Here is a 16,768-nt window from a genome sequence, read left to right on the forward strand (position 1 = left end):
GTAGAGAGCAAAGCATCCTTACATTTTTGTGCATAAAATAATATTGCTGCTATCAATAGAATAGAACAGAATTCTTTATTGGCCAAGTGTGATTGGACGCACAAGGAATTTGTCTTTGGTGCACATGCTCTCAGCATACATAAAAGAAAAAGATACATTTGTCAAGAATCATGAGGTACAACACTTAATGAATGTCATAGGGATTAAATAAACGATAAGGAAACAATCAATATTAATAAAAATCTTAAGGATACAAGCAACAAGTTACCATCATACAGTCATAAGTGGGAGGAAATGGGTGATAGGAACGATGAGAAAAAACTAGTAGTAATAGCAGTGCAGACTTAGTAAATAGTTTGACAGTTTTGAGGGAATTATTTTTTTAGCAGAGTGATGGCATGATTAAATTAAATTAAGGAGCTGTGATGTTTCTTCAATACACCAGGGTAATTCGACACAAAAATATGTAACCCTTCCCTGGTGCAGAGCTGAAGGGATTGGATACTGTAGCCTAGAGCAGTGTTTCCCAACCTTGGCAACTTGATGATATCTGGACTTCAACTCCCAGAATTCCTCAGCCAGCAGTCGCTGGCGGGGGAATTCTGGGAGTTGAAGTCCAGATATCTTCAAGTTGTCAAGGTTGGGAAACACTGGCCTAGAGGATAATTCTCTGCCTTACAAGGCAAAGGTTGCAGGTTGAAGTCCCAGTGGGTATGACTAGTTGATGAGGCCAAAATAAGGCTGAAATAGATCTATCCTAGTCTCCCTTAATTTTCAAATTCAGCAAAAAAAAAACCATGTGATATCACCCCTAATCCACAATCATTAACGAATCAGCATACCTCAATTAAATTAACGACCCCAGGTGTTACCCCACTGATTCACCAGGAAGTTTTTACACAGCAGGCAATTGCTGAGCCATCAAACCACACCCAGCCACCAGTATTTATAGAAGGAAGGCAGCTCAGGTCTCGCTGTGTTCACCCTAGAACAAGGATAGAAGCACCAGCCTGAAGATGACGAGTGGGACCTCGTCGAAACGTCGCCAGAAATTTCCAAATCCTACACAGGAAGAAACCTGAATATGCCAAGACCGTCATATATATATAGATATAGATATAGATATAGATATAGATATAGATATAGATATAGATATAGATATAGATATAGATATAGATATAGATATAGATATAGATATAGATAGATAGATAGATAGATAGATAGATAGATAGATAGATAGATAGATAGATAGATAGATAGATAGATATAACATGTTTTTGCTGAATTTTTAAAATTAAGGAAGACTAGGATAACACTATTTCGGCCTTGTTCTGGCCTCATCAGCTAGCCATACCCTTACTGGGATTTGATCCTGTGGCTGCTTCATCACTGGACGTTTTTAACAAAAGACTGAACCGACACCTGTCTGAAATGGCATAGGTCTCTTGCTTGAGCTTGGGGTTGAACTAGAAGACCCATAAAGTCGCTTCCAACTCTATTCTTATTGATATGCTGCAAAAATATTGATGACAGATAATAACATAGATTCAAATATCTTAGCACACTTGTTTTTACTCTTTGGAAATGGGAGTGGAAAAATTATCTGCCAAAGCTTTTCTATTTTTCTTATTTTGAAATAAGCATCTTTTTGTGACTTCATGTATTTTTTTTTGTCATTGTTCTCTTGTTTGATACTACGGCTGAAAAAACAGGCAGCTGCTATTTTGGGGGTTGCTCAGCTAGATCTGTCATTTAAAGCATGAATGGTATGTGTCTTCAGACATACCTTTTAACAGAGACTCAGATTCTCCATAGCAACAACAGATACGCAGTGACAGGACCCAAGTCAATATTGTTATATTCCAAGACTCTTTTTAAAAAACAGTATTGGTAAAACCTGGGTTGGTCCAGATTCTCAATGATTTAATGCTCTAATAAGATTTAATGCTATCTATTAGAGCATTAAATCAATGAGAATCTAGGGCATTAAATCTGCATTTCACAGCAGAAACAAAATGCACAAACAGAGAACACTTTACAGCATTAGATCAAAATCTTCAATAGAGAAAACACAGTAAGAATCATTCTTTTTCCTCCTGATAAATGCAGTTCTTGAAAGTTATAATGTTAACTTTAAAGGAAACAGCAACAGGAACAAGCAGGAGCTTCTCTTAAATTGCAAATGTCAATTTTGCATGATTTTTTTAAAAAATCCAGTTTATCTTAGTGTCTATATTATTAGACAGAATTCCAGCCTGGCAAGTTAAAAAAAACATGTAGAAAATATCGCTGCTATTTGTCTGCAGAAAACGCACATATAAAATGAGTAAATTGAGTCTAGTACTTAAGAAATTATGTAGTAAAAAGCTAGATTTTTAATTTATTAAACAAAAAGAACTCTGGGCCAAGAATGAAAGTGGATTGAATATGAAAGAGGTGACCAGTGAAGGAAATAAGTTGGGATAAAGAGAGAATCTATGACGATCAAATTACAAAACAAATATATGAAAGAAAAAGGAATGGAGAGGAGAGGAAAGGTAGAGAAAATAATAGATGAAATTGACATGATTCTGAAAAAAATGTTAAGAACAGTATATGAAATAGTACATGGTTATGGTGAGAGGTAGGATGATTTGCACAAAGGTGTGTTGCAGTGTACAGTAGAATAATGTTGATGTAAACTAGTTTTCTCAGGTTTTTTTCTTTTTCTCTCTTTCCTAATTTCTTTCAATCTCAATTTTTTTTACTCCTTTTTATGTGGATAATGTTGCTTTCTCCCAAAGGGAATAATGTAATAGATATATATTTGGTAAATGCACTTTTTCTAAATTAGTTTTGTGGTTTCATCATATCTTGGTAACAACTACAGCTTGTATTGCTTCTTTTGTTTAAAAAGTATATTTACTTTTAAAAATTAAATTTCTAATGTTGACATTTAAAACCAAAGCTATCAGAGTTTCATATTTTGTACCAATTTCAAAAGGATATCTGGTGGCAAAGGATCTTTGCAAAATTGAGTACTTATGGTTCATGGGTACAATGAAGCTAGAGTTAAATTATCTTTATAAAATGACCGGAACTTGCCAAAACAGTAGTTACATATGGCTGTATTTTTTTTCTATACCGATGTCAGTACATGAATAGATTTTGTGTATATCAAGAATATAAGGTATGAAATTTAGGACAGCAATAACCCAGTGCCACAATTTTATACAGTTTGCAAAACAATTTATGGAGTTGAAGGAAGACAATTTATTTCATGGTCAGTCTCTTTCAATAAATTTGTACATCAGTGGTTATCAGTTGTAATGATCCTATGGTACTCCCATAGTCCGAAAGATAAACATGGTGGAAGATATGAGATTTTCAGGAGCCTATTGGGATTTTTAGATCTTCTACTTAAACCACAAATCTTGGGCACCCATCGCAGCAGTGTTCCTGTCCTTAGCACTTGGAGGGAAACAGAATGAGGACACTCATGTCTAACCTTCACCACAACACCAGTCAATGATCTACTGACTATTGGCACTGCTCATTCTCTTCCACTGGCTTCCCACTAGACCAGTGTTTCCCAACCTTGGCAACTTGAAGATATTTGGACTTCAACTCCCAGAATTCCCCAGCCAGGAATGCTGGGTGGGGAATACTGGGAGTTGAAGTCCAAATATCTTCAAGTTGCCAAGGTTGGGAAACACTGCACTAGACGATAGTAATACAAATTTTCCCCGCAAGCATTCCCCATGGGAGCTACGTGCCTTGTAACCTTACTTTCTGGATAACCTTTGTATTAGATAACAGATATAACTATAAATATGATTAGAAATACATGAAATGGATACAAATAAAAAGGAACATTAGGCTAGGGACAGTAAGCACGGTAGTGCAATTATGCAAGCCCCTTAGTTATTAATTATTATTATTTATTAATAATAATAATAATAATAATAATAATAATAATAGAGTTGGAAGGGACCTTGGAGGTCTTCTAGTCCAACCTCCTGCTTAGGCAGGAAACCCTACACCATTTCAGCCAGATGCTTATCCAACATCTGCTTAAAAACTTCCAGTGTTGGGGCATTCACAACATCTGGAGGCAAGTTGTTCCACTGATCAACCGTTCTGACTGTCAGGAATTATTTTTCATTGTGTGTAACTCCATACCATTTTACAGGGGGGTGATGACTCATTGATTAAAGACGCTGAACTTGTTACCTGGAAGGCTGACAGCCCAGGTTCAAGACCTGATGGATGTGCGATGGGATGAGTTCCCATTGCTTGCCTGAGCTGCTGCCCACCATGCAAATGTGAGAAATTATCACAGGTGAAAAGGTAACAGCTTTCCATGCATCTCGGTGTATAGTCATGGTGGCCACACAACCACAGAAATATCTTCAGACCATGCTGGCTCGCTTGACTAAGAAATAGAGATGAGTACTATCCCTAGACTCTGAATTGATTGGCTAGAGAAAACCTTTATCTTTCTCATTTTACAGGTGTCCATAATTACACATGTTCAATTTGTTTGGGTTTGTCCTAAAGATAGTGGGGCATGTAGCCCATTCCATGCACTTGCCTAAATTCAACACCTTCCGGTTTAATGTGTACATATGTGGGAATTCCTATTTTCCAGGCAGTAGCCATTGAACCAGTGGTGGGTTGCTGCCGGTTTGGATTGATTCTTAGAACTGGTAGTGCCAGTGGCAGGAGGCTCTATGTCAGAGGTCCTCAAACATGGCCACTTGAAGACTTGTGGACTTCAACTCCCAGAATTCTCCAGACAGCTACATGGCATTGGACCAGATTACCTCCGGAACCACCTGCTACCGCACGAATCCCAGCAACCGATAAGGTCCCACAGAGTTGGCCTTCTCTGGGTCCCGTCGACTAAACAGTGTTGTTTGGCGGGCCCCAGGGGAAGAGCCTTCTCTGTGGTGGCCCCGGCCCTCTGGAACCAACTCCCCATGGAGATTAGAATTGCCCCCACCCTCCCTGTCTTTCATAAACTACTTAAGACTCACTTATATCGCCAGGCATGGGGGAGTTGAGATATTCCTTCCCCCTAGGCCATTACAAGTTATGCATGGTATGTTTGTGTGTATGTTTGGTTTTATAATAAGGGTTTTTAGTTGTTTTTATTATTGGATTGTTCATGTTGTTTTATCATTGTTGTTAGCCGCCCCGAATCTACGGAGAGGGGTGGCATACAAATCCAATAAATAAATTATTATTATTAATTAAGTGGCAAAGTTTGGGGACCCTTGCTCTACATGAACCGGTAGTCAAGGGTTTAGAACCCGCCACTGCATTGAACACTCTCTATATTTTGTAGCAACTGAACTCCCTATAAGCGTTTGGACTTGCTTTAGTAAATTATTTCACTGCTTGGAGTATGACCTTCTGTATAGTCATTGCATCAATAATCCAAGCCCTTTAGGGATGGGCAATTTACCTCTGCCTTCTATAACCTCACAACAAGTGCTAATGAGTCTTAGTTGCTGAAGGCTGCTATGCAGTCCAGTCCCCTGAGTATGTCATTAGAAAAACTAGATGGCAACTGTACTTAGCTTTGGCTCCCCCACTGAAATGGGGGACATCCAAATCTAGGTATAGAACACCCTACGAGACTAGACTTTCAATCCTGGGACTAGAAAGCTTAGAACTAAGACGCCTTAAACAAGATCTAAGTATTGCCCACAAGATCATATGCTGCAACATCCTGCCTACTTCAGCTTCAACCACAACAACACAAGAGCACACAACAGATTTAAACTTAATATTAACCGCTCCAAACTTGACTGTAAAAAATATGACTTCACCAACCGAGTTGTCGAAGCGTGGAACTCATTACCGGACTCCATAGTGTCATCCCCAAACCCCCAACACTTTACCCTTAGATTATCTACGTTGACCTATCCAGATTCCTAAGAGGTCAGTAAGGGGCGAGTACAAGTGCACTAGAGTGCCTTCCGTCCCCTGTCCTATTGCTCCCCTATATCTCCTATACCAGGGGTCGACAAAGTTGTTCAGAATCTAGGAGCCAGCCAAAAAATTTAGGAGCCAGAATTTTTTTTAAGCAAACTTGGTTTTTTGCCGAGTCTCCACCTGACATCGCTTTCACCCCCTCTGTCTCCTCCTTCCTCTCTCATCTCTTTCCTTCCTCTCCCTCCCTTTCTCTCTTTCCTTTCTCTCCCTTTCTGTCTATCCTTTCTATCTCTCACCCCTTCTCCCTCTTTCATTCCCTTTCTCTCCCTCCCTTTCTCTCTCATTCCTTTCTCTCCCTCTTTCCTTCCTATCTCTCTTTCTTTTTCTCCCTCCTTCATATCTTCTTTCTCTCCCCCTTCCTCCCTCTTTCCTTTCTCCCCCTCCCTTTCTCTTCCTTTTTCTCTATCCTTTCTACTTCTTACTCTTTCTTTCTCTCCCTCCTTCATTCAATTTTCTCTCCCTCCCTTTCTCTCCCTTTCTCTCTCTTTCCTTTCTCTCCCTCCCTTTCTCTTCCTTTTTCTCTATCCTTTCTACTTCTTACTCTTTCTTTCTCTCCCTCCTTCATTCAATTTTCTCTCCCCCCCTTCCTCCCTCTTTCCTTTCTCCCCCTCCCTTTCTCTTCCTTTTTCTCTATCCTTTCTGCTTCTTACTCTTTCTTTCTCTCCCTCCTTCATTCAATTTTCTCTCCCTCCCTTACTCTCTCTTTCCTTTCTCTCCCTCCCTTGTTCTCCCCTGGGGCTGCCTGTGCCTGCCCTGCACCACCCAACACGGACGGACAGCCCCCGGTCGTCGGTTCGTCGCCCCCCACCCCCCCACGGAGGGAGATCAGGCTGGCGAGGGCGGTAGAACTACGTCACCAGCCACTGGAGGGAGATCGGGCTGGCGGGGGCGGCGAATCCACCTCCCCAGCCGCGCGGAGGGAAATCCGGTAGGCGGGCGGGTGGCCGCGGCTCCCTGCGCGCCCCTGGAAAAGCGTACAGGGAACGGTGCCCGGGGCCGCTTTAGCCGCCCCCCCTCCCCCCGCCATCTCCCCGCGACTGCCTGTGCCGCTGCAGCCGCGGCCCCCCCCCCCCGCTCCCACCGCCAGTGCCCTCCCGCCGGGCAACCAAAGGACACTTGCCGATGACGACAGGGAACCTTCAGCTGGGCGGGCGCTGCCGTGCCGGTGCCTCCGACCTCCCGGTTCCTGCTCGATGCCGCGGTTTCTGGCGCTCTCCTGCTGGGCCCCAAAGAAGGAAGGCGGGAAAAAGGCGCGAAGAATGGAGGTCTCCTTCCTGCCTGCCTTCTTTGGGACCCAGCAGGAGAGCGCCAGAAACCGCGGCATCGGGCAGGAGCGGAGAGGTCAGAGGCACCGCAGCGCCCTTCTAGGCGCCAGACAACATTTTCTAGGCGCCACTGGCGACCAGGCGCCTGGGTTTGTCGAACCTTGTCCTATACCTTTCTTCTATTCCTATATCTCTTCTTCTATTCTTTCATTGATATGTTCTATTCCTATATCTTCTTTTCTATTATTTCTTAGATATATTTTACTATGAGTATCTCCTCTATAACCTTCATCATGTATTTTACTATGTGTATATAGATATATACCCACTAAAGCCCTCATTGTGTATTGGACAAAATAATTTTTTTTTAAAATGCAGGGCGTCCTGCATAAGCCACACCCACACTCTGGTAGCCCTTCACTGCAGATAGCACAGCGCTCCAGAGTGTTAACATCACTGCCCAGAGGATCATTGATTGCCCTCTCCCCTCTTTGGAAGAGCTCTATAACTCCCGCTACCATAAGAAAGTTCAAAACATTATTAAAGATCCATCGCATCCTGGGTACCCTTTTTTTTGAACTATTAACTATCCAGCAGATGGTACAGGATAATAAAAACAAGGACAAATAAGGTGAAAAACAGCTTCTATCCCAGAGCAGTAACTTTATTGAATTCTACTGTAGAGTGCAATATTAATGCAATATCAGGGGTTTTCAATTTTTCATCATTGTATAGAACAAATATTTTTTCCTTGGTTGCCAAAAGCACTTGCTTACACACAATAGCACATACCCACATGCCCACACCAATAATAATAATAATAATAATAATAATAATAATAATAATAATAATATAATATAATAATAATAATAATATAATAATAATATAATAATAATAATAATAATAATAATAATAATAATAATAATAATAATAATAATAATAATAATATTGTCAAAGTGTGGAACTCATTACCGGACTCCATAGTGTCATCCCCAAACCCTCAACACTTTACCCTTAGATTATCTACGGTTGACCTATCCAGATTCCTAAGAGGTCAGTAAGGGGCGAGTACAAGTGCACTAGAGTGCCTTCCATCCCCTGTCCTATTGCTCTCCTAGCTAAGGAAAGGAGGAGCTATATTGTGGTATTGTGAGTGGGAAGCAATTTCTGGCAACAGCTGCTAGGGTAATACTTTTAATATCAGGAGATCAGGAAAGATAGTGTTGTGCCATTCAAAAACGGCACCTATATAAATGTTATAGGTGCTATATAAATATAAATGATATTCCAATGCTATCCACTTGGAATATCTATCCTTTATGTACACTGTTAAAAAAAAAATAAAGGGAACACTTAAACAACACAATATAACTCCAAGTAAATCAAACTTCTGTGAAATCAAACCATGCACATAGGAAGCAACACTGATTAGAAACATAGAAACATAGAAGACTGACGGCAGAAAAAGACCTCATTGTCCATCTAGTCTGCCCTTATACTATTTCCTGTATTTTATCTTACAATGGATACGTGTTTTTCCCAGGCATGTTTAAATTCAGTTACTGTGGATTTACCAACCATGTCTGCTGGAAGTTTGTTCCAAGGATCTACTACTCTTTCAGTAAAATAATATTTTCTCATGTTGCTTTTGATCTTTCCCCCAACTAACTTCAGATTGTGTCCCCTTGTTCTTGTGTTCACTTTCCTATTAAAAACACTTCCCTCCTGGACCCTATTTAACCCTTTAACATATTTAAATGTTTCGATCATGTCCCCCCTTTTCCTTCTGTCCTCCAGACTATAGAGATTGAGTTCATTAAGTCTTTCCTGATACATTTTATGCTTAAGACCTTCCACCATTCTTGTAGCCCGTCTTTGGACCCGTTCAATTTTGTCAATATCTTTTTGTAGGTGGGGTCTCCAGAACTGAACACAGTACTCCAAATGTGGTCTCACCAGCACTCTATATAGCGGGATCACAATCTCCCTCTTCCTGCTTGTTATACCTCTAGCTATGCAGCCAAGCATCCTACTTGCTTTTCCTACCGCCCGACCACACTGCTCACCCATTTTGAGACTGTCAGAAGTCAGAAATGTGGAATTGATTGACAATCAACTCCACATGCTGTTGTGCACATTCAACTTTGTACAGAACAAAGTATTCCATGAGAATATTTCATTCATCCAGATCTAGGATGTGTTCTTTGAGTGTTCCCTTATTAAGCTCTGCACAATATACTGATAGAAAATAAATACTGGAAATAAAAGAGATGTATCAAATTCCAGGCCTCCTTGAGGCAGGCATATTATATGGGGAATATGTCCTTGCAAAGCCCTCTGGAAAACCTGGGTATTTTCCACTTAGGGTGATTTTGCTTTCTGTTGATTGTCAATGAAGTAATCCTGCCTCTGCTTTCTAGGCCATCACTGAAATTACATGGTTGCTTGTTTCTCTTTTGCAGAGGAGGTGGCCGAAGGGAAGAATGCCATCCTTCTGGGGATGAGTCAGTGGAATTCCAATGACTTGGTGGAGCAGATCGAGACAATTGGAAAGCTGGATGAAAATCAAGGTACAATTTTGGTTTAACCTGTGTCCAAATGAATGAGTGCTATCTGGTTTTTATTATGCAGTGTGGCTAAATTTGGGACTGATATATAGCAATAGTTTCCGGTCACAATTCAAAGTGTTGGTTATAACCTATAAAGCCCTTCATGGCATCGGACCAGAATATCTCTGGGACCTCCTTCTGCCGCACGAATCCCAGCGACCAGTCAGGTCCCACAGAGTTGGCCTTTTCTGAGTCCCATCGACTAAACCAGTGTTTTTCAACCAGTGTGCCGTGGCACACTAGTGTGCCGTGAGACATAGCCAGGTGTGCCGCGAAGAAGGAAGCTCAGGTTCTGGTCTCGCAATTTTTTGCAGAGAGTGTGTGTGTGAGAGAGAGAGAGAAAGAAAGAAAAAGAGAAAGAAAGAGAGAAAGAGAGAGAGAGAGAGAGAAAGCAAGAGAGAGAAAGAAAAGAGGGAAAGAGAGAGAAAGCAAGTGTCAGAGAGAAAGAAAGCGAGAGAGAGAGAGAGAAAGAAAGAAAGAGAGAAAGAAAGAAAGAGAGAGAGAAAGAGAAAAGGAGAGGGAGAGAGAGAGAGAGAAATGAGCAAAAAGGGGAGAGAAAAAAGAGAAACGAGAAAATGATTGAGACAGAGAATGAGAGGAAAGAGAGAGAAACAAAAGAGAGAGAGAAGTGACTCTTGATTTAAAGCATATGATAAAAAGCACCCAAAGAATAAGAGAGAAAACCCCCCCAGCCCTCACCTGTTTTTGGAAATGGTTCAAAAGTGTGTATACAAACACACACACAAGGGTGGGGAGGAGACAGGGATGGAAAAAGAGAGGAGAGTGTGCCCCAGGATTTTAAAATGTAAAAAAATGTGCCGCGGCTCAAAAAAGGTTGAAAATCACTGGACTAAACAATGCCGTTTGGCGGGACCTAGGGGAAGAGCTTTCTCTGTGGTGGCCCCGACCCTCTGGAACCAGCTCCCCCCAGAGATTAGGACTGCCCCCACCCTCCTTGCCTTTCGTAAACTTCTTAAAACCCACCTCTGCCGTCAGGCATGGGGGAACTGAGACATCTTCCCCAGGTCTATATAGTTTATGTATGGTATGTTGTGTGCGTGTTTTTTTAAATTGTGGGTTTTTAACTTTGTAATATTAGATTTGTATTGTACATTGTTTTCTATTGCTGCTGTGAGCTGCCCCGAGTCTGCGGAGAGGGGCGGCATACAAATTTAATTAATTAAATAATAATAATAATAATAATAATAATAATAATAATAATAATAATAATAGCATTTAGACATATACTGCTTAAGTGGATTAGAGCAGCGTTTCCCAACCGGTGTGCCGCGGCACACTGGTGTGCCGCGACACACCGTCAGGTGTGCCGCGGCGAGAGGCGGCGGAGGAGAGTGGGCGGATCGGGCGGGCAATGGGGCAGGGGGGAGAAGCCAGGGGCACGTTTGGCCGGGAGTCCGGGACTGTGTGGCTTTGCGCCATGAAGAGAAAACGGCCGACTTTTCCCTGCTGCCGTTTTCTCTTCATGGCGCAAAGCCACACAGTCCCGGACTCCTCGCCCCAAGGCAGGAGGCGGCGGCGGAGGAGAGTGGGCGGGCAATGGGGCAGGGCGGAGAAGCCAGAGGCGCGTTTGGCCGGAGGCACCGTGGGGAGGCAGGGGCAGGGAGATGCGGCAGTAGGAGTAAAGGGAGCCGCGGCTGCCCCTGCCTCCCCACGGTGGCAATGGCATCGGGAGTGCTAATAGCGGCGGCGGCGGGAATAGCGGGGGGGGGCTGCAAGTGGAAGCCTCAGCCCTGGAGCCCCCTCGCACCCATGGCTTCTCATCGATGCCTCTGCCTGCCCGATCCGCGGGAGTGCTAATAGCGGTGGTGGCGGCGGGAATAGCGGGGGGGGCTCCTGCCCGCCGCTGCTATTAGCACTCCAGCGGATCGGGCAGGCAGAGACATCGACGAGAAGCCATGGGCGCGAGGGGGCTCCAGGGCTGAGGCTTCCACTTGTGGCTGTCCCCGCCCGCCCGATCCTTCCCTCTGGCTTTTTTGGGGTGCGGCTTCTTCCACAGCGGTGGCTGCAGCGCCGCTGGCAATCCGGCCGCTAGCCGCTCCAAGCGCTGTGGGAACGCCCACCCCTCTCACAGTCCCGTCCCGGGCTGTCAGTAAAGGGGCTGCTTGCTCGGAATATTCAAACTAAGGGAAACCTTCGCTGGCCTCCACAGAGAAGAAAGGAAGAGAGAGAACGAGAGAGAGCAACAGAGAGAGAGAGAGAGTGAGAAAGAACAAGAGAGAGAAAGCATGAAAGAGAGAGAAAGAAAATAAGAGAGAACAAGAGAGAGAGAGACTAAGAGAGAGAGAAAGAAAAGAGAGAGAGAGAGAAAATAAGAGAATGAGAGAGAGCAACACAGAGAGAGAAAGAACAAAAAGCACGAGAGAAGAAAAGCAAGAGAGAAAAAGAGATAGCAAGAGATACTGAAAGAAAGCAAGAGAGAGAGAGAAAAAAAGATAGCAAGAGAGACAGGAAGAGGAAAGGAGAGAGAGAGAGAAATGAGAACAAAAAGGGGAGGAGAAATGAGAAAATGATTGAGGCAGAGAATGAGAGGAGAGAGAAACAAAAGAGAGAGAGGGGTGATTCTTGAAGCATATGGTAAAAAGCACCCAAATAATAAGAAAAAAACCCCAGCCCTCACCTGTTTTTGAAAAGAATAAAAGAGAATTAAACCCCAGCCGTCACCTGGTTTTGGAAATGGTTGGAGTGTGTATACATACACACACATAAGGGGGGGGGGAGAGACAGGGATGGAAAAAGAGGAGAAGTGAAAGGGAGAAGGAATGAGGGAAAAAGGGAGGAAGAGAGAGAAATGAGAAACATGAGAGAGAAAAGGGGGAAAGACAGGAGAAGTACCCATAAATGAGACAGCGGTATAAATTTCAGGAGGGATGATTGATGATTGACTGTATTTATAAGGGGATGTTACATGGGATTATATATATGAGGGGGTTATTTATGTATGTATGTATGTATGTATGTATGTATGTATGTATTTATTTATTTATTTATTTATTTATTTATTTATTTATTTATTTATTTATTTATTTATTTATTTATTTATTTATTTATTTATTTATTTATTTATTTATTTATTTATTTATTTATTTATTTATTTATTTATTTATTTATTTATTTATTTATTTATTTATTTATTTATTTATTTATTTATTTATTTATTTATTTATTTATTTATTTATTTATTTATTTATTTATTTATTTATTTATTTATTTATTTATTTATTTATTTATTTATTTATTTATTTATTTATTTATTTATTTATTTATTTATTTATTTATTTATTTATTTATTAGATTTGTGTCATTTTGGTTGGTGGTGTGCCCCAGGATTTTGTAAATGTAAAAAGTGTGCCGCGGCTCAAAAAAGGTTGAAAATCACTGGATTAGAGAATCAGCATATCACCCACAACAATCTGAGTCCTCATTTTACTGGTCTCGGAAGGATGGAAGGCTGAGTCAACCTCGAGCTGGTGGGACTTGAACTGCCAAACTGCTGGCAATCATCAGGCAGCAGAAGTAACCTGCAGTATTGCACTCTAACCACTGGGCCACTACATGGAAGTGAAAATCCTGATTTAAACGGAATCTTTTAATAGAGGAGACAGAAGCAAAGGGATCCTACAGAAAAAGGGAATCCCATCTAACAAATGGGTTGCTATTTAAAATGATCAGATCCAATTAATGTAGAGTTGCAAGAGTTATTGCAGTTCTTGCTGTTTGTTGAAAGCTCACAAATGAGGCTTTTTTGAGTCAATCATGAGCCGGTCAGAATCGAACTCATGGCAGTGAGTTAACCTGCAGTAAGTACTGCATTCTAAGCATTGCACTCCCACATCTTTTATTATAGCAAAATAAAACTGGTCCTCTGTGGATCACATCCCTACTTTTCAACATAGTCACTAAATAATAATAACAACAGAGTTGGAAGGGACCTCGGAGGTCTTCTAGTCCAACCCCCTGCTTAGGCAGGAAACCCTACACTATTTCAGACAGATGGTTATCCAACATCTGCTTTAAAACCTCCAGTGTGGGGGCATTCACAACTTCTGGAGGCAAGCTGTTCCACTGATCAACCGTTCGAACTATCAGGAAATTTCTCCTTAGTTCTAAGTTACTTCACTCCTTGTTTAGTTTCCACCCATTGCTTCTTGTCCTACCCTCAGGTGCTTCTTGTTCTACCCTCACTGTTTCTCTCAATAGCAATGTTCCCCCTTCGAATGAGAGCATGTATCCCTGCCTCGTAAAATTTTGTTGACTGTTCTTTGAGCCAGTTCTTCACTGTCAGACGGACAGCCAGAACAGAGTTTATCGGCTACACTCACAATTCTCCACTTTTCATCATTCAGAAGACGGACCCACCTGCATACATTGCTATAATCTAAAGTATTGTCCTCAAACACATTTTGTAATTGTCGGTGAATGTTCATAGGGGTTTGCCCCTCAGCAACGAGGAATTCAATCACTCCTCTTTGTTTTTGACGCAACTCTAAGGGGGCAGCCATTTTGAATTTTCCTTGTGAGTCTACAAACCTGAAAAGTAAGAAAGAAAAGATTTCAGAATGTAAATGATATAATCATTTATAACAGGGAAAGAATTCAGGTAATTGTTATCAAAAACTTCACCTGAAATAAAAGAAAATGGCATTACTTTTTGACTCATCCTCGTATATATACACTGCTCAAAAAAAATAAAGGGAACACTTAAACAGCACAATATAACTCCAAGTCAATCAAACTTCTGTGAAATCAAACTGTCCACTTAGGAAGCAACACTGATTGACAATCAATTTCACAGGCTGTTGTACACATTCAACTTCGTACAGAACAAAGTATTCAGTGGACGTATTTCATTCATTCAGATCTAGGATGTGTTGTTTGAGTGTTCCCTTTACTTTTTTGAGCAGTATATAACTGAGGTCAGCAAAAGTAAATAAGTGTATCCTTATTACTCCACAAGACATTCAGAAACTGTTCTCTTGTGCACAGTCATAGCAAATGTTGTTGCCGAATTAATGGCTTATCAGGCCCCAGATTTCCACTGGTTTTTAAAAAAAAATAATTTGTATACAGTCTTGGGGATATCCGAGGTGAGTCCTTCTCCACGTCACCCTGAAACAGATAGATCAACTGTGAGATTAACTGGCTGTCCGTGTATCTGTGCAAACAAACTGCTTTTCTATTCGTTTTGCTGATAAGAAGTTGAAATTTTAATAGAAAGCAGTTTTCACAGGAGAGAGGGCTGAAGGCAGAAAAGGGGAAACTCTTGAAAATAGCATGACTGTCGGAAGAAGCTTAGAAATATGTAACTAGCAGTTGCAACAACTAATTTTGAATTAGGCGGTTGTAGTTGGTTTTAAATCGGAAGGGATTCTAGTACAGTGATACCTCGTCTTACAAACCCCTCGTCATACAAACTTTTCGAGATACAAACCCGGGGTTTAAGATTTTTTTGTCTCTTTCTCTAAACTATTTTCACCTTACAAACCCAAGCCGCTGCCACTGGGATGCCCCACCTCCGGACTTCCGTTGCCAGCAAAGCACCCGTTTTTGCGCTGCTGGGATTCCCCTGAGGCTCCCCTCCATGGGAAACCCCACCTCCGGACTTCCGTGTTTTTGTGATGCTGCAGGGGAATCCCAGCAGCGCAAAAACGGACGCTTCGCTGGCAACGGAAGTCCGGAGGTGAGGTTTCCCAGCGACGGGAGCCTCAGTGAAATCGCAGCATTGCAAAAACACGGAAGTCCGGAGGTGGGGTTTCCCATGGAGGGGAGCCTCAGGGGAATCCCAGCAGTGCAAAACTGGGTGCTTCAGCTGGCAAAAGGGGTGAGTTTTGGGCTTGCACACATTAATCACTTTTCCATTGATTCCTATAGGAAACATTGTTTTGTCTTACAAACGCTTCACCTTACAAACCTCGTCCCGGAACCAATTAAGTTTGTAAGACGAGGTATCACTGTAATTTAAAATGGAATAGACAGTGTTGCAGTGCTGAATCTCATTTGTCCACAATTTATACAAAACATTTGTCGTGTGTGCTCCCTGTCAGCCGTTGGAATGCTCCGATTCAGAGGGGGAAGGTGAAATGGAACCTGCCCATTTACCTGGTTTAGGAGATGAAGAGAATTTTAGTGAGGAAGACGATGAAATGGGAGAACAGATTTCGAGTGAAAGTTTACAGACAGATTTGTCTTCAGACAGTTCTAGCTGCCAGGACTTGAGATGGTTAGACCCAAAATTCAGAAGGTGGCAAAAAAGGTTAGAAGAGGTTACCGGGGAGAGATTTTAAGATGCAGTTTAGAGCGTAGTTAATTAATTAAATAATTACATCACATCCGGATGTGGATGGATTCCACAGTTGGATGGAAACAGTAGCTGCTTACGTCAATCTGACATCCAGCCAACATGGATGCTTCCAGAGAAGCGGCGGAGGGTGAAGTTTTTATTGTGTGAGTTATTGCATTTTTATTGCCTTTCTAATCAGCTGAGATCATCCAGAATATTTAAGGCGTGCCTCCTAGCAGCCGTTGAAGCAATTATAGAGATATATGGTCTAGTTTATCATGGGGGGAGGGGGGAGAAACCGCAAGAAATTCTGCTGCGTCACAGAAGTGTATTGTACTGAACGAAGTAGAAGAAATAAATAGAAGTGTTACTGTTTGAACTATCTGAAGCAAATTGTCGACTAAACAATGTCGTTTGGCGGGACCTAGGTGAAGAGCCTTCTCTGGTGGTCCCGACCCTCTGGAACCAGCTCCCCCCGGAGATCAGAATTGCCCTCACCCTCCTTCCCTTTCTTAAGCTCCTTAAAACCCACCTCTGTCGTCAGGCATGGGGGAATTGAGATATTCCTTTCCCCCCAGGCCTATACAAGTTATGCATGGTATATTTGTGTGTAT

General features: G+C 42.0%; 1 protein-coding gene across 1 annotated transcript in view; it reads left to right on the forward strand.

Annotated features, from left to right (window-relative positions):
- The window catches only part of PITPNM3 (PITPNM family member 3), a 239,530-nt gene that overhangs the window by 123,264 nt on the left and 99,498 nt on the right, over nucleotides 1–16,768 (forward strand). The window contains exon 3 of the mRNA XM_070735034.1: nucleotides 9,710–9,817. Within this exon, the coding sequence (XP_070591135.1) occupies nucleotides 9,710–9,817 (108 nt within the window). The remainder of the gene's footprint in view (nucleotides 1–9,709; nucleotides 9,818–16,768) is intronic.

This window comes from Erythrolamprus reginae, chromosome 1, assembly GCF_031021105.1.
Source record: "Erythrolamprus reginae isolate rEryReg1 chromosome 1, rEryReg1.hap1, whole genome shotgun sequence".
NCBI classification, from domain to species: domain Eukaryota; kingdom Metazoa; phylum Chordata; class Lepidosauria; order Squamata; family Dipsadidae; genus Erythrolamprus; species Erythrolamprus reginae.